This window comes from Camellia sinensis, chromosome 3 (genome assembly GCF_055761805.1).
Source record: "Camellia sinensis isolate YWXY chromosome 3, ASM5576180v1, whole genome shotgun sequence".
Taxonomy (NCBI): domain Eukaryota; kingdom Viridiplantae; phylum Streptophyta; class Magnoliopsida; order Ericales; family Theaceae; genus Camellia; species Camellia sinensis.
The window spans coordinates 79,832,839-79,850,191 of record NC_138963.1 but is presented as its reverse complement, the minus strand read 5'-3'; the positions used below and the strand labels follow the sequence as shown (position 1 = coordinate 79,850,191).

General features: G+C 35.0%; 1 protein-coding gene and 1 long non-coding RNA gene across 3 annotated transcripts in view; one reads left to right on the top strand and one right to left on the bottom strand.

Annotated features, from left to right (window-relative positions):
- The window catches only part of LOC114276721 (uncharacterized), a 28,471-nt gene extending 16,682 nt beyond the window's left edge, over positions 1–11,789 (top strand). For both annotated transcript variants that reach the window (XM_082920156.1, XM_082920157.1), the window contains 4 exons: positions 4,327–4,404; positions 4,529–4,684; positions 6,868–7,020; positions 11,507–11,789. In XM_082920156.1, coding sequence (XP_082776282.1) covers positions 4,327–4,404; positions 4,529–4,684; positions 6,868–7,020; positions 11,507–11,590 — 471 coding nt within the window. In that variant the 3' untranslated portion in view covers positions 11,591–11,789. The remainder of the gene's footprint in view (positions 1–4,326; positions 4,405–4,528; positions 4,685–6,867; positions 7,021–11,506) is intronic.
- Positions 4,525–9,961, bottom strand: LOC145822630 (uncharacterized). Its single transcript, XR_014364211.1, has 2 exons — positions 9,795–9,961; positions 4,525–5,560 (listed from the first exon to the last, which is right to left on the bottom strand). It is a non-coding gene; the product is annotated as an uncharacterized LOC145822630 (long non-coding RNA).
- Positions 11,790–17,353: the final 5,564 nt, after the last annotated feature.

Here is a 17,353-nt window from a genome sequence, read left to right as displayed (position 1 = left end):
TGGATGTGTCATTTGTGGAAACAAAATCCTACTTCCCCAACAATTCTCTTCAGGGGGAGACAAGTGGAGTAGAAGACAATTTTTGGAATATTTCTATCCCACTCCCCAATGTCATTTATCCTACACAAAAAGCACATCTGTCTGATAATGATCACTTAGGAGAACCAAGTTCTTTGGTGCCTAGTCAAGAAGATTCTTGTTTAGGGAGAGAAGTACTACAAAATGATCTAAATTCTGAGCTTCGGGTTTATACTAGGAAGCGATTTCATCTGAGGAATAATGACCCGAATGTTCATCCTAATGACCCGAATGTCCACCCGGGTTCTGGCATCGAAATTTTAGGTAATCCTATTCCTTCTATTTCCGACCTTGATGTTCCTATAACAATTAGGAAATGTGTCCAAAATTGCATTAAACATCCTATTACAAATTACCTCTCCTATCAAAGACTGTCTAAAAACCATAGAGCTTTCACATCTAGGATTTCACACTTGTTTGTTCCAAGGAATATACAAGAAGCATTGGATTATCCGAATTGGAAATTAGCAGTTATGGAGGAGATAAATGCTTTAAGGAGAAGTGGTACTTGGGAGATAGTTGATCTACCCAAAGACAAGAAAACAGTTGGGTGTAAATGGGTGTTTACGATAAAATGTAACGCAGATGGAAGCGTTGAGAGATACAAGGCGAGACTGGTGGCTAAAGGCTTCACTCAAATTTATGGGATCGACTATCAGGAGACGTTTTCTCCTGTTGCTAAAATAAATTCCATCAGAGTACTGTTATCTCTTGCAGTAAATTCAGATTGGCCTCTACATCAACTTGACATTAAAAATGCATTTCTCAATGGTGATCTTGAAGAGGAGGTGTTCATGAGCCTACCGCCGGGATTTGAGCAGAGACTTGGTAGCGACAAAGTATGCAGATTGAACAAGTCATTATACGGACTCAAACAATCACCAAGAGCGTGCTTTGAACGCTTTGGAAAGGTAGTTATCAGTTGTGGCTTCTCGCAAAGTCAAGCAGATCACACAATATTTTATAAACATTCAAAAGACAGTAAAATTGCAATTTTGATTGTTTATGTTGATGACATCATTTTAACTGGTGATGATGAAGCAGAGTTAGTAGCCCTCAAAGAGAAACTCGCAAAAGAATTTCAAATTAAGGATCTGGGAGCCCTCAAGTATTTCCTCGGAATGGAATTTGCAAGATCCAAGGAAGGTATATTCGTTAATCAGAGAAAATATGTTCTTGATCTCCTTGGAGAAATAGGTATGCTTGGTTGTAAGATGGTGGAGACTCCGATCGAGCCTAACTTGAAGTTACAAGCTACTAAGGCTGAAGAAATCAAAGAGAGGGAACAATATCAGCGACTTGTAGGGAAATTGATTTACTTGTCTCATACGCGGCCTGATATTGCCTTTGCAGTCAGCATGGTAAGTCAGTTCATGCACTCACCAGGGGCAGAGCACTTTGAGGCCGTTTATAAGATCTTAAGATATCTGAAAGGAACTCCAGGAAGAGGTTTACTGTTCAAGAAATATGGACATCTTCAAGTTGAAGCATACACAGATGCAAACTGGGCAGGAAGTGTTACAGACAAGAGATCAACATCCGGATACTGCTCCTTTGTAGGTGGGAACCTAGTTACATGGCGGAGTAAAAAACAGAATGTGGTAGCTAGAAGTAGTGCAGAAGCAGAGTTCAGAGTTGTTGCCCATGGAATCTGTGAAGTAATGTGGATTAAAAGAATTCTTGAAGAATTAAAGCTTTCTCGACCGACTCCTATGAAGGTCTATTGTGACAACAAAGCAGCTATATCCATAGCTCATAATCCAGTTCTACATGATCGCACAAAACATATAGAAGTGGATAAACATTTCATCAAGGAGAAAATCAATGCTGGCATAATATGTATGACCTACCTTCCAACAGGTGAACAATTAGCTGATGTGCTAACGAAGGGACTACACAAGAAGCAATTTGATAAGCTGACTAGCAAGCTGGCTATGGAAGATATCTTCAAACCAGCTTGAGGGGGAGTGCTGAAAATTTGGTTATTATTGCCTTGATTTAGTCAATATTCTAGGATCTGTTTTTTCCTATGTAAATATGGAAAGTAAAGGCTATATAGAATCAGGAAAAATAGGAAAGTAGAAGCTGTCAAATATTAGCTTTAATTAGTTTCCTTTTCTGTTGTAATTGCTCTCTTTATAAGAGAGAATCATGTTCTCATTCTTTAAGTGATTAAAAATATATTCCTTCCTCATATTTTCTGAGTGGTTGCTTATGTGATGTTCAAGTGTTAGCCTATTTGCATGCATGTGTGTGTGTGTATTGGTTATCATTTCCATAGCTTCGGCCACTGATTTTGGCATGCTTGCGAGTCATCCTAAATTAGTTTAAGTCCATCCCCTTTGCTTGATTGTGTGCTCACCCTGTATGTTTGCTTGCATACTTGCATATTCGCATTGCATTGCCATGTTGTGTGCTAGTTCACATGCTTAGGATTGCATTGCATGAGTATGCATGCTTGACCTCTTGAAGTGAGTATGATAGAGGTTGAGTTCAATTTGTTTGATTATGTGCATTGCATTCCATATCAAGATACACACTTGATTCTTTGGGCCATCATGCATGGAAATGCGCGATTGGTGGTCCGAGAATCGAAGACCATGTCCCTTTGAGCCAGACACATGATAAGGGGTGTGATTGGTGCATACATTGCTTGAAATACATTGCCATGCCAAGTTCTGTCCTCTGCTGCTGTCAAAACAGATTCAGCAGGAAGATTTGGCCGGCCGGCAGTGTTTAGTGCCGAGCGGCAAATAATGTTTGGCCGAGAGTTCAATTGATGGTCGATGACCACTTCAAAATGGCCAGTGATGATCCCACTCAGCCGGTGGTGTTCTACAACACTCAGAGAAGCAACCTTGGGAGTTGTGCAATTTTCAGAGAAGCAAAACAGTCAAAGCAGAGGCAAACTTGTGCATGGCGTTGGATTTCCGAGCAAACCCGAGCATGCGCGCATTGGATCCTCTTCCTGAGGCCTTTACTACTTTCTTAGCTTAGTTAATTTGCTTAATTAATTAGGTGGTCTGTAATAATTAATTAGCTTGTAGGTTAATTAATTTGTATTATTCTTTTGGTCCCTCCGAGCGAAGGTGAATTTGTAATAAGTGTGGGTGCGTGTGTGCTTGTCTTCCAACCCCCACTTTTTTCTCCCTTTTACTTACCTGCTTTGATGGTTAGTACTAGGACATGTTTACTTTAGCATATCTTATGCTATGCATGCGTGCATCATTCATTAGTCTTGCATGTACCAGGCTCGGCGCATCATACTAACTGCATAAGTATTTCAAATCTAACTTGAATACGTGCTACTTGTGCATTTTAACATGTCATTTATAGACTAGCCGAGCCTACTCTAATGACATTCCGTATGCGTTGCATTAGGCATTTAAACATGGACTTGGATCATGCATGATTGCTAACATGTTCTTGTTTTGGCACGGAGTACTAGGTGAGCTCTTTATGATTTAGCATCTCACATGAGTGTGAACGTTAACATAATAGCATGACTACCATGAGGCTAGATGCTTATGTGATATAAATTGCTTGAATGCCCGTGGGTGAAGGTTGGATTGTTTGAGTTGGGATAACTCGTTGAAATCCGTGTTTTAACCTACTTGTAAGTAGCAAATTCCAAAGCGCTTTCCAAACAAACGGATATGCAATGTTTTGTTCCAATTTAGGCGATTTGGTCTATACTTGTTTGCTGCGCGCATAACATAGTAATTCTAGGCTAATAAATGGAATAAGAACACATAACGTTTTCAAAACTGGATATCATGGTTAGTAGAGGCCGATCTTCGGATCGGGCGAGAGGGGGTGCTCATAGCTGACCTTCCCCAATCATACCCAAGCTCCCGAGCCGAGGCAACTTTGGTGATGACGGACACGTGGTCTTTGGCACCAAGTCAGGGTTTCCTAAATTCCCCCATAAAAAATATTAGGTGGCGACTCTGTATCTGGCAAAGCAGTCCATGTTTGGCACTTCTTTCAAAACCTGTTTTCTCAAAACGATTTGCCGAATTTGGACTCTTTGGTTCAGATTTAGAACCGTGACAATTTGAGAGTCCGAACTGTAGTGAGCCCACATACGAACAGAATGGGGGGCCTCGTCCTCCCGGGGCGTTTGGGGACGTCTACACTAGTGTGCATATTTTTATTCAATTTCGTTTAGGCGTGATGCATGCATGTTCTTTGCCTTTTTTCAAATGATGAAACCTAATACTGTTTTTTCTTCATGGTGTACTAAAGCTAACAGCAAAACATGCCAACCTGCCATCAACATTGTCCATATTCAGCAACTTTTTGTTGGGTGAAATATTTTCCCAGGTAGGAAGAGTGCAAGAAAATTTTAAGATTATCATACTCATGTGGATCATTTTATCTTTTATTTGAAGATTTTACAATATAGATGTTAGTATTTGATTTTTGATCCAGCTCATCTGCTATCCAGGATCCTCTGAGGGCCAGTGATAAAGCCTTGACAAGCTGTGGTCCTTACAAAATGAAAGAAGATGATGCAATGGTTTATCGAAGACCTTACCTCACATCTGGTTCCTCAGGGTTTGCATTGAATGCGATCAGTAGGGCAATGAAGAAGGAACTTGAGGTACAGTTATGGTTTCCCATTGTCTTTTTTGGTCTAGTTACCTGGACACTTTTGTTCTAGCACATTATGAATGTTATGTTCAAAAGAAGGGGTATACATTCAGAGATAACAAACTCAATGTTAAGTTCTACTGGTGGCAGTTTTTCACCTGTTTGTAAGTACCTTTCCAAGTCAAAAAAACTGAAGAGGAAAGTGGGCTAGATGGTATCCCCTCGGTATCCCAACATTATGTTGGGTTTAAGTGTGATTGTTGCCTAGTTGAAAAAAAATATACATATGTGAATGCTTAGAATAAAAAAAATAGCCAATATGTTTCTATTATTTCACTTAGGTTGTATAGGGAGGTGGGGAGGTTGGGGTAGTCACAGGTAAATCTTTCCAAGCGAAAATAAAAAAATAAAAATCAAGTTATAATAACATTACAATACATAAATGACTTGCCAAAAAAAAAAAAAAAAATTACAATACAAAAAATATCTTTAGCTGTTTGATGGTGATCAAGCAAGGAAAGGCATGAAGACATATTTTAGGTTCAAGAGGCGCCAATTGACAGCCTAATAATTTTAGGATTTTTTTTTCTAATTTTTTCGCTGAATTTCCTTATTTGGTTATGGAACACACACACATACATGGGATTCTGTAAGGGAGATACTCATGTTTTGCTTGATGAATATTGATTGAGAGAATTCAGAAACTCTAATTGTACTTCTTCGTTTTCTGGTTCTACACCACTGTTGGTATGATCATCTAGGTAACTTGGGAACTCTCTGTAGAGTTGTCTCCATGTTGATGTTGTGTCAGACACCAAGACTTCTTTGATACACTCAAACACGTAAACAATGGATCTAGGAACCATCCTTCTTGTGTCCATGCTTGCTGAGAATGCCATAAATCATTTGTTAATGTCTCCATCTAACAATGGTAAACCAGGGAGAGATTATTGAAGGGTAATAACTGAACATATGTAGAGGACTTCAAGATGATCACATAAAGGCTTGTGGCCATGCTGGGGGTCTGAAAATCCTTGAACTCATGGACCCACTCACTTTTGAGAAGTAGAGACCAACGCAATGGAAAAGCACAAAGGTAGCAGTATCCTCAGTGTTGTTCCTCATGCACTCCAGGACGAAGATATGGTGGGACAGATCCTTGGATATGGAACTCCTAAATTGAGATGACTTGTTTGTTCTATAGAAACCATTATGCATATTTTCATGTTCAGGATGTGTCTGTATTGTAGTCTAAGCATTTGCTGTGCTATGTTCTACATCATGATAGAATGAAGGCAGCTACAAATTTGGGACGCGCGCCCGCACACACACACACACACACTATATGACTGAATAAGGCTTACGATGGATGCTAAGCTTGTTGATCAGTTGAACTAAGGAAGTACTAGGTAATTGTATTGGGGGACTAACAGGAACACAACGTTGCAGAGGTGTTCAGCCCTCCTAGGGCTGGACTAGAGTGGATTCTATCATTGATACCAATGCAAAAGTGAGGCCTACTAACCTGAACATAGTATAAGGGCCACTAATTCAGTGGTTAAACCTTAGCCTATTCTAACCTTAGGGTTGTCAGTTTGAACATGAGTTAGGTCTGTACCGAATCTACCCCTCCCAGATCCAATCCAGGGGGTATTAAACTGTGTACTTTTTTTTAAAAAAAAAAAATTTAGTGCTAAAGTGAGGCCTATTCAATCATTATTATTGAGGATATTATTTGTTATTGTAAGAGAGAGGTGACTAATGATAGTTGGAAGTCTGTGAATTGAGATGGTATTTGTTTTTTTGAATCTTAAATGCTCTGTGCAGTTGTAGCATAATTTTTTCATGATTGGTTTTTAAAAGGTTCTATGACAATTATTTTGACATAGAAGTTTGTATTTACTCTCCCCTACTAAAACAAAAACATTGTATGTGAAAGGTTCATTATTCATCCCAAAATTAAGTTCAAGAAATATCTTGGTGGGATATGATGCATGGTGCATGCTTTAGACAGCTTCAAACTTTGTGCCTTATGCCAAGATTTAGGGAACTGACTAGACTCTGCTACATTCTATTGGGTTAATAGTCCATTTATTCCAAATGGTGCATGCAGAAATTCCAGAACCCAATGTATCATAGAAAAAGATGATGCTGATTTTTAATTCAACTTCATTTCTTTTTTTGTTAATGCAGACCTATGTTGAAGAAATGAGGAAGATACTTATGGACAAAAATTGGGGAGTTCCAACCACAATATGTTGGGGCCAAAGAGACCGCTGGTTAACCTATGATGGAGTCGAAGATTTCTGTGAAATTTCAAAGCATAGACTCATCGAACTTCCTATGGTATTAACAGTTCTTTTTACTAACTAATGTGAATTGTTTGGGGAAACATGTTTTACCTTCCATTTACCTTGAAAAAGGAAAATGATGTAGAATGCTTTAGAGCAAGATAAGAGAGAAGAAAGAGAGGGCAGGATGAAGAGGACCACAGTCCTAACACAACGGCCACAGCCTTAATACTTCAACTCTCATTAATCAAAGCTGAAGAATACAATGCAAACCTAATACTTATATAGGCTAAAAACCCTAATAGAAAAGGAAACCAGATCCTATTAGAATATGGAAACAAATAATAATAAAATCTTAACCAAACTAAATCTCTAAATTAAACTATAATTAAAACAAAATATTAAAACAGATTAAATAAAGAAAAATTATAAAATATCCATGGTGGACACACATTCCGCATCAGAAAATCCATAGGTGTTTTCTTTAAAAGTGGAACATAGAGAACACACATTATATAGCAAGAAGTTATTTGGTGTTCCTGGAACGCCGTAAGGTCATGTGCCCACCAACAATAGGTGGCATGTCACCATTTTTCCGAAAAAAAATAGGAACAAAGTGAACACTTGAATGTGTGTAATTGGACAAGCATACTGCCACACTGGTGTTCCTGACTAACCTGATAATTTTTTATATGCAAAGGTTTAACAGTTCATTTCATTTTATGGCATTCTAGAAAATGAAACCTTTTCCTTTCAATCTTTGGATCCTCCACATATGTGGGTATTTTTCTTTTGGGAACTGAGCTTATGTATGCATTTAGATTTAAAATGTTTCAGTTTTCCTCCTGTCCATATGGTATGAGGGAGAACTTTATTTTTAAAAATCAAATTTGAAAATAAAGCGGAATGCTTGAAGAACATGAGGTAATAGTTTTTTCAAGTGGTATTTTCCATTGTCAAAAACACACCCATAAATGACATCTTTCATGTAGGAACTTATTTTAAGACGTTTAAGAATTCGAATTGGAAACATTAACACAATTTTTTTGATAAATTGCCTTTTAAACTGGTTCTCTGTATGCTATCTCATGTTATGTCAATGCTTATGTTGCATTTGAAATAGTTCGTCATGGAGGTTCTCATCAGGTTCTTCAGTATTCTAAGTTGTTTCCACTAATCAGTATTCATAATTTCTCATGCTTGCCCCTTGGGTTAGCTATTCCAATTTACATCTGTCTTCTCTACTTCCAAATGTAGTATGGTTCTCTCTCTCTCTCTCTCTCTCTCTCTCTCTCTCTCTCTCTCTCTCTCTCTCTCTCTCTCTCTCTCTCTCTCACGACCCCAACCCGTCCCAAATAGGATGGTGAGGTGACCGGCCAGTAGTCGCTGACTACCGAAGGCCTGGGTGAACAAAAATCAAATCAAACTGGACTCTTATGATAGTTGGGGCAAAAAGTTTCTTTACAAAAGAGTGTAGAAGTCATTAATTACCTATATTGAGTCCAATTAAAACATCAATTCAAAGCAGTGCTTTGCTATATGAAATGAAACATATATCATACATATATATAAGGTGAGGGGTGAGCCATTGCCTAGTGAATAATATTAAAGTAAAGTGGTAAATAAATGAATTCCAAGCATTTACAAAAGATCCATTCCAGTTCATGATTTCAAAAGCATTCGAATAATTCATACGAATAGCTTATAATCAAAAGCATAATAACATGGTACATCCAATAGAGTAAACTATCCAACCATACATGGTTGTCAAATGAAGATCTCTGCAAATCAATAATCGAAGGGCCATGGTATTATACCCCCCCATGGCAAGAGCCTCACTGGGCCTCACTAAAGGATGTCACTACTAGATTCACAGAAATATAGAATATTCATTTATTCTGAATAAAATAAACATTTCATAAACAAAACACTTTTCACTTTATAAAACACTTTTTCAAACATAACTTAACAAAAATATTACTCACAGATGGCTCATGCTCGGCTTTACTCCTTAACGGTCTCGGTTTAAACATAAGAATACAAATATTGATAAAGCAAAGATTTAATAGTTAAATTATCTTAACTTAGCTTTTTCTTTTCTAGTTAAATATGTTTTAGATTGATTTCGAATCGTGTTCATCTTTCATTTAGGTTCAAAACGTGCGTAAGGGTATCTGAGGGTTGAAAGGATCGAAAAGAAAAGAAAACAGGCAACTACCCTGATTTCCGCACGTGCGGGATCCAGGGCTGCATGTGCGGGACGCACGCGCAATTATTTCAAGCCTCCAATTTGGTTCAGGGTTGGGTTGCCGCATGTGCAGAGGGCACGCTACATGTGCAGTTTTTGCTGCCGCACGTGCGATAGATTTGGGCAGCTTCGAATTCTTGCTGTTCTTGGCTATTCTTGAGGTTCAAAATCCATTTTTCAAGCTTCCAAAACCTAAAACATGTTATATAACTCCCTAATGCGTAGAAATATGATGGAAAATCAATAGAAACTCATTTTTATGTGTTGATTTTGAGATCAAACAACTAAAAGATGTGATTTGATTCAAGTTTCATATCTTTTCCAAACTTCTTTTTATTTCACCACTTCCAATCCTCAAATACATGATTTTAAGGCTCCTAGGTATGAAGAAATGATATAGATTCATAGTATAGCATTTATATAACTCAAATCTAGGGTAAGCTACGTTACACAAACTTTTTAGATTTTCGGAGGTACCCGCGTTGACACGACACGGATACGGGTGTGGGATACGGCCGGGATACAGCTCTTTACAAGCGGATACAGCAGAAGAAATCAAAGAGGAGATAGCAAGAGAGAACCTGGTCGCCGTTCGAAAGGGTGAAGACATCGATCTAATTGTTGACTTGGCCGTGGGCTTCGATTTTTGCTCAATGCTCGATCTCCTTCTCTATCTTCTCTTTCATCTCTCGATCTCCCTGTTCTTCTACTTTCTCTCTCTCTCTTCTTCTGTTGACTTCTCTTTCTCTTCTTTTTTATTAGATTTATATTATTATTATATAATACAATATTTTTTCTTTCTGATGCTATATCCTCCAGAAGTTGCCATATATTATTCATATTATATTATATTATTTATCTAAAAAAATATTGTATAATATAATATATCACAAATAATATAATTTTTATGTCTAAAATAAAAATAATTTTTTTATCATATATAATATAATTTATTTTATGTCTAAAATAATTTTTATAATTTTATTCGTTATTTTTTTTAAACAAAATTTGTTTTTCCTTAGTTTTTTTTAACTCATCTTCGTATAATAAATATATTTAAAAAATAACTGTTTAACTTATTTCCGTACCCGTATTCAAATTTAGATCTATATCCAAGTATCTTCAATTTTTAATTTTGAAGTATCTGACCCCTAGATACGCATCGGTACCCGATACCCATACCTGTACCCGAGTCCGTGTAACGTAGAAGGTAAGAACCATTCAAAACTTAGTTTTTCAAGCAAATCATTAAACCCTTTTCTAACTTCTAACTTTTCTATTTTCTTTCACATTAATCTTCCTAGAACTTAGTTCAAATGAATTTCTAGCTAGATTATGGTATTAAAATATGAAAGAGGTTTGAGTTTCTTACCTATGGATGATTTTTCTTTGATTTCTAGGCTTAAATTCTACCTTCCTTTGATTTTTCTTCATTTTTCTATTCTTTTTCTTTTTGCTTTCTTCTTCTTGAGCTCAAGAACACCCAACTTCTTGACTCTTCTCCATCTCTCTAAATTCTTCTCTTTTATTTCGTATGATTTGATTAGCTTAATCACTAATTGCTCCATTAGTCTAATTAACCATGTTTAGTTCTAATTAATCATGTTTAGTTCTTAATCTTCATTAGCTTCATTAATCTTGCTTAGGCTTAGTTAATCTCTCTTAACTTTTACTAATCCTGCTTAATTTTTAATGAAGTATCCATTAAACTCTGCTCATTAAACTAAAATGATTAAACTCCTCACTTAAGGTTTTCTAAATCGTCTAAACATTCAACTTTCCATTTCAAATAGTTTCCCTAACTCTTCAATACAAATTAAGTTTTCATTCTTAAAGTTTCACATTCTGGTCCATCAAAGCTAGCTAGGTCCCCTATTCATATTTAACACCTTCTGCATTTTCTCATAACGAACATTTTCATATCTCTATCTTTAGGATATTGCGAGGTAATTAAATCAAGATAAGTTTCAGTCATATTATGTAAGCATACTTGATGTAATATTTGTTTGCTTGCTATATTCGAGAGGTGACTAGTTCTTAAGTCTTAATGGTTGATAGTATAACTCACATGTTTATGTTTCAAGCTTCTTAATCACCAATTTCTACTTTACCTTGTGTACTTTATATAATAAGATAGTGAATTTAACGTAAGGTATTCAAGGTTGGTTAATAATATGATTATGGCACTTGATGTTCTTTGGGCTGTCACACACTCTTTTTCTGTTTTGAGTGCCATTGTCCTTAAGAGAAGTTTTGTTTGGAGATAAATATATACGATTTGTTGCCTTTTCAGGCAGGGCATCATGTACAGGAGGATTGTGGTGAAGAGCTCGGACAAATCATAGCTGGAATCATTAGGAAAAGGACTAGATTTTGATGTTGCTTAGTAATTGTTTGTGGCTGGCTTCAGATCATTCATGTGTGTCATTTGTGCCCCGTGAATCTTCGCACTTATTTGCGGGTCTTTCCCCTTTTATATTTGTTGACCGTCTTTGAATTGTGTTTATTAGATTTGTTCTATGTTTGTGATTGTATGTTGGTCTTTGAAAATTCTTTGAAAGTTTAATTTTCCGTTAGATGTAATTCTCAGTATATTTGTAATTTGAGTAATGATTCATCCCCCTTTTCCCCCCACCCCCTTTGACCCCCTCTCTCTCTCATTGGTTACCTTTTCTTTTTCTTTTTCTTTTTTTTCCTGCTCCTCCAATCACCCCCTGCCACGTGGCAAAGGGGGGTGAGGGGGTGACCCCCAAAAGGGGGTCCCAAGCATTATTCTTGTAATTTATCTCCTATTGAGAACCACACTTAAATATGAACTGGCCGCTTACTTCCCTAAAAATACAAAACTAGCAGTCTTATATCAGCATCCACACAATGACCTTACAAGTTGCATGATTAACATCAAACGTTGACTTATAATTTTTCTCCCACTTCCGGTTCTATTCTACCCCCGGTGTAACTTCCGGGAAATGCCATCTTTCTTTTTTTCCCATTCTTATAATATCGATTAGAAGAAATTCTATAGTACACACATTAAAACGTATGTATCATATGTTTTAATTATGATCTTTATGGTATTTGATTATGATTTATTGTGATATTTGATTATGATACATTGTGGTATTAATTATGATTCAGTTATGATATATCGTGATTGTAATTTTGATTATGACTAAAAAGATGTTTGGCTATACTTCAAAAGTGGTCAGTTATGATTCATTCAATTATGACATAAAGTGATATAGTTATGATACTTTGTAATATATCATAACTTGCATATGTACACCATTTTTTAAGGGATGCATGGGAGCATTACCTAATGGATTAAAAGGGTATTAAGGCCTCGTTTGGCGACTACATGTTTTAGCTAAAAAGTCAAAAAATTACTATAAGTTGTCACATCATTCTCTCTACTTTTCGGCACTTTTTTTTGTAAAAAGTCAAAAAATTATTAAAATAGTTTGTTTCCAAACGAGGCCTAACCGAACAGGTATTATCAATACAGAGAGAGTTATTAAATGCATTAACAAACAAAAGTAGATGTGGATGTCCTTGAAGAAGCTACTACTTGATTCAGATCTAAGGCTGACAAGTGCTTGTTTCTGTATCTTAACGGCCTAAAACACATAAATCAAGCATTCAGAGGTTCACCAGCTCAGCAAATTGCAACCTTCTCTGGTTCTGCTTATTTTCCCTATATTGTACGAATTTGATTTGGATACAAATTTTGCAAGAAAAGGAAAAATAGGATTTTTAATTATAAGTAACTACTTTTATAATAAATTTATTTTTTCTTGTATTTATTTGCAAGAAACTACAAACATAATCATTTATCATGCTATCATGAATTGTACCAAAAGATATATATATATATATATTTTTTTTTTTAATTTTTTTTTAATTTCTACCACTTTCTTAACCAAACTTAACTTTATGATTTCAAAGTTCAAACATACATATCACATAGATTATTAGACAGACGTGAAAAGTGCAACCCTTATTTATTTTTTTATTTTTTTGAACTGTAAGTGCAACCCTTGTTTTGGTTATTGCTTTTCAGCAGTTTTTTTATTTAGTGAAATTTTTTTTTTTAAAAATGTACTTTTAGGTCCTACTAGATTAAACAGATCAAAAAAGTTAATAAAAAAAAAAAGAAACTATATTTTTTTTTTTTTTGAAAAAAGTACACTAATTTTTTTTTTTTAACATGATATTTAATGTTGTTTTTGTCTTTCATGAACTTTTCGTTGGATTTTTTTAATTTTTAGATTGTTCTAGAACTGTCCTAAACACAGAAAATTTAGACACATATTTCCAATAAAGAATCAAACTTATTTAAATGTTCTGCAATTGCCACAAAATAGACAAATTTCAAAATCAATATTGTAATTAAGCAACCGTTTCTTTCAAATATTTGTTTCCAATCAACAACGGGTAGATCTATAGAGCATACGCAAATACATACTTCACAAGCAATGCATTTAACAAATTCAAAGTGGATTTAGCTATGAAATCACTCCGATGTGATCCATTTTCATAAGTGTATTGAATAGTTACTGGTACATGATTCGTGTGGAATAAGGTAATAATGAAACTTTGTCGTACCATTTGTTGTACTGTTTGTTGACTGTAATTCATGAACCCAGTTATCATAAGGAACAAATGGTAAATATCTATAAATAATTTTCTGTTTGTTTCTTTCGCTTGTTTGATGTGATGTTCAAGACAAATTGTAAATATAAACTATTGTATTTCTTTACAATGAAAGAATCACAAGACGAAATGGGCTTGTGCATATGGAAATTCACTCCCAGCAGGGGTGTGGGTAAGTTTTGCCCCTCCAAAAATGCAATTTCTATGTTGGTTGGCTTGGCGTGGCAGGCTAAAACAGCTTCCTTCCTCCAAAGAATAGGGGCCTTTGCTGAAAGTGCTAACAATCTGTGTACTTTTTGCCAAGCTGAGGTGGAAACTGTCGATTATGTGTTTCTGTTCTGCCCTCTGGTGTGGAAGTGTTGGTCTCATCTGGTAGACTGGTGGGATCTGGTCTGGGCTATTGCAGGTTCAGTAGCAGGGCTGCTACATTGGTGGTCTGCTGGTAAATTCAGGTACAAGTCTTGGGAGCTTAAAATCTGGCAGATTATCCCCTCTTTTGTTTTTTGGTCTGTGTGGAAGTTGAGGAATGAGTGTTTGTTCAAGGGAGCCCATCCTGATTTTCAAGTTTTTACTGAGAAGGTTAAATTGCAGATTGCCTTATGGACCAAATGGCATTTGAAGGTCGACTACTCAGTTCATGATATAGTATCCAATTTACACCAAATCAGGTGGAGTGCTGGTTGATAGAAGCTGCTTTGACTGGTTTTTGGTGCTGTTATACTGCTGATGTGGTTGCTGCTGTTGTTATACTGCTGCTACATTGGTGTTGTTATACTACTGGTTTTTGGTGTGGTTGCTGCTGTTTGTCTGAGTGTGCTTTGTTGGTTCCTCACCAACATTTTGTTTGGTTCTCTTTTCCCTTTCCTTGTTTCTCATCTTTATTGATGTCCCCCCATATGTATTGTATGGATTTGTCATCGATAAAGATTCTATTTGCTGATCAAAAAAAAAAAAAAAAAGAAAGGAAATTCACTCAATTCATTAACAAAACAAGCAACAAATTGGAAGAATGGGTTTCCTCCCATTTATTAAATATTAAAATTTTAGAAATAAATCAATTTAGCTTTTTATTTTAAGTTCAATATTTGTTGGAATTGATCCTTTAGATTCAGATACTTCGTTGGTAAAAGCCAGATCAAGTGTTCATTTTGTTGGTTTTTGTGGATAGATTCTTTGTAGGTAGCTTGTTTTGCAAAGCAAAATTAAGTGTTGATTTTTGGGAACTGTTACTTTGTTGATGTTAGGATTGATTGTGATATTTTTATTGTTTTAGAATTTATAGATCATAAAATTTATTTGATGGATATATTTTGATTTATAATACGAGTTGTTTAATGAATTATTTTATGGAATTGCTTATAACAGTTAGGCCCCGTTTGTTTTGGGCTATAGGAAGGGCATTGGGACTAGTAATACCAAGGTATTACTAAAGTGTAATGTTTTTAGATTTGAATAGTTAGTGGATTGTTATTAGATTTTCCACGTTTGAGCATTCAACAACGGTATTTGTGAAAAATAATTTAAATTGAAATTTGAAATACATGGCAAATATTATTTTATTTCTCATAGTTTGGGCCATATATGATTTATTACTCTAATGTTTGGAAATGACTACATAATTCCTTGTGGCTTGTGGATTGAAATGCATTGTATTGTTAGGCCCGTTAACGATTTAATAAAAAAAATTAAAATATTCCAATATATAAGTAACTTAAATTTGTAAATTATGGATATTTTCATGATTTGTTTGGAAGGTAAAGTGCACTTTAACTCCTACACTTTATTCTCTACACAATTTATCCCCTTGAAATTTGAAAATAAACATATAATCTCCTTATATCTGCCACGTATTTCACATTTACTATTAAATTGGACGGAAAGTTTAACGGTGCATTGTAATTCACAAAATCATGTGAGGGTTATGTGATCATTTTCAAACGTTGAGGAGGTAAGCCATACGTAACTCAGTAAAATAAAATTTGCCCATATAGAGAAAAACATGTTTTGTGACCAAATGTTTCATTACTTATACTTTTTTTACTGTGATGAAATGTGTATTCCTTGCAACAATAACTTTTTTTTATTCTTTTTTTTTGTGATGAAAAATTTCATCACATACACAACTTATCGTGATAAAATATATTTCCTCGCCAGTGACAAAAATTTGTGACAAAATTTTTTTTGTCAACAAAAATTCTAGGATAAATTATATAAATAGTCTTTGTAGTTTACACGATGTGTCAATTTGGTCCATGTTGTTTTAATTTGCTCAATTTTACCCATTAATTTAACAAATTGTATTATTTTAATCCAATAAATAATTGTTGTTAAGTTTGGTGGACGAAAAATCTAAACAGTGTATCAATTTGGTCCCCGTAATTTACATAATGTGTCAATTTGATCCCTGTCAAAATCAAGCAAAGAGTTTGACTTTCAATCAATTTGACACATAGTTTGTGTAAACTATAGGGATCAAATTAACACATTATGTAAACTAATGTAAACTATAGGAATCAAATTGACACATAGTATGACTTTCAGTCCACCAAGCTTTATTGGACTAAATTGATACAATCTATTAAATTAAAGGGTAAAATTAAGAAAATTGAAATAATAGTGATCAAATTAACACATTACGTAAACTACAGGGACTATTTATATAATTTACTCAAAATTCTATATATATAATACTGGATTTGTCTTTAGTGGCCAAATAGAAGGTTTTTTGTGATAAAATGCTCTCTAATGGGTGATGAAAAATTTCGACCCTAAAGTTACTGCATTGTTGACGAAATGCATTTTCTTTATGGAGGCTTTTAGTGACAATTATATAGCGACGAAATTGGTGACGAAAATATTTTTCCAAATATTTGTGGTGATGAAAAAATACAATATTTTGAATGTGCCATCATAATCTGCCATTATGCATAACTCGCCAAGGGTTGAGGCGATCCTTCATTTACATTATGTATAGTAACTAAGTTTTAAATTTTATATTTTATGTTACGGAAAATGTTTGAGTACCATAATTTTTGTGGCTACAATAGTTCAAAACTGTCAAAACGACGTCGTTTTGGGTGCAAAACATACCAAAACGACGTCGTTTTGACAATTTTAAGCCATTATGGTCACAAAAATTGTGGCCCTCTAACATTGTTATTTATGTTACCAAGCTGAAGCACATTTGAAACTTTTGACTTCTTGGTAAGAATTTATTTAATTTAATTTTTATTTATTATTTATTATTTTTTTTGACATTGCAGGGGAGAAGTTTTTTTTAGAAATTTGAGGGTGTTTGTGGTACTGGCATTGACTTACTTGCTGCTTCATCACATTGCCTACAAGTTGTCTACAAAAACTTGAAGCATTACGAGTGATAGAAGATATTTGTCATATTTCATTAATGGCCAATTTTGGAATTTTAGTTAAAAGTTAGTTTTTAACTTTTTAATTTTTTTGAGTTACACAATTTGTTCAGTTTGAGTTT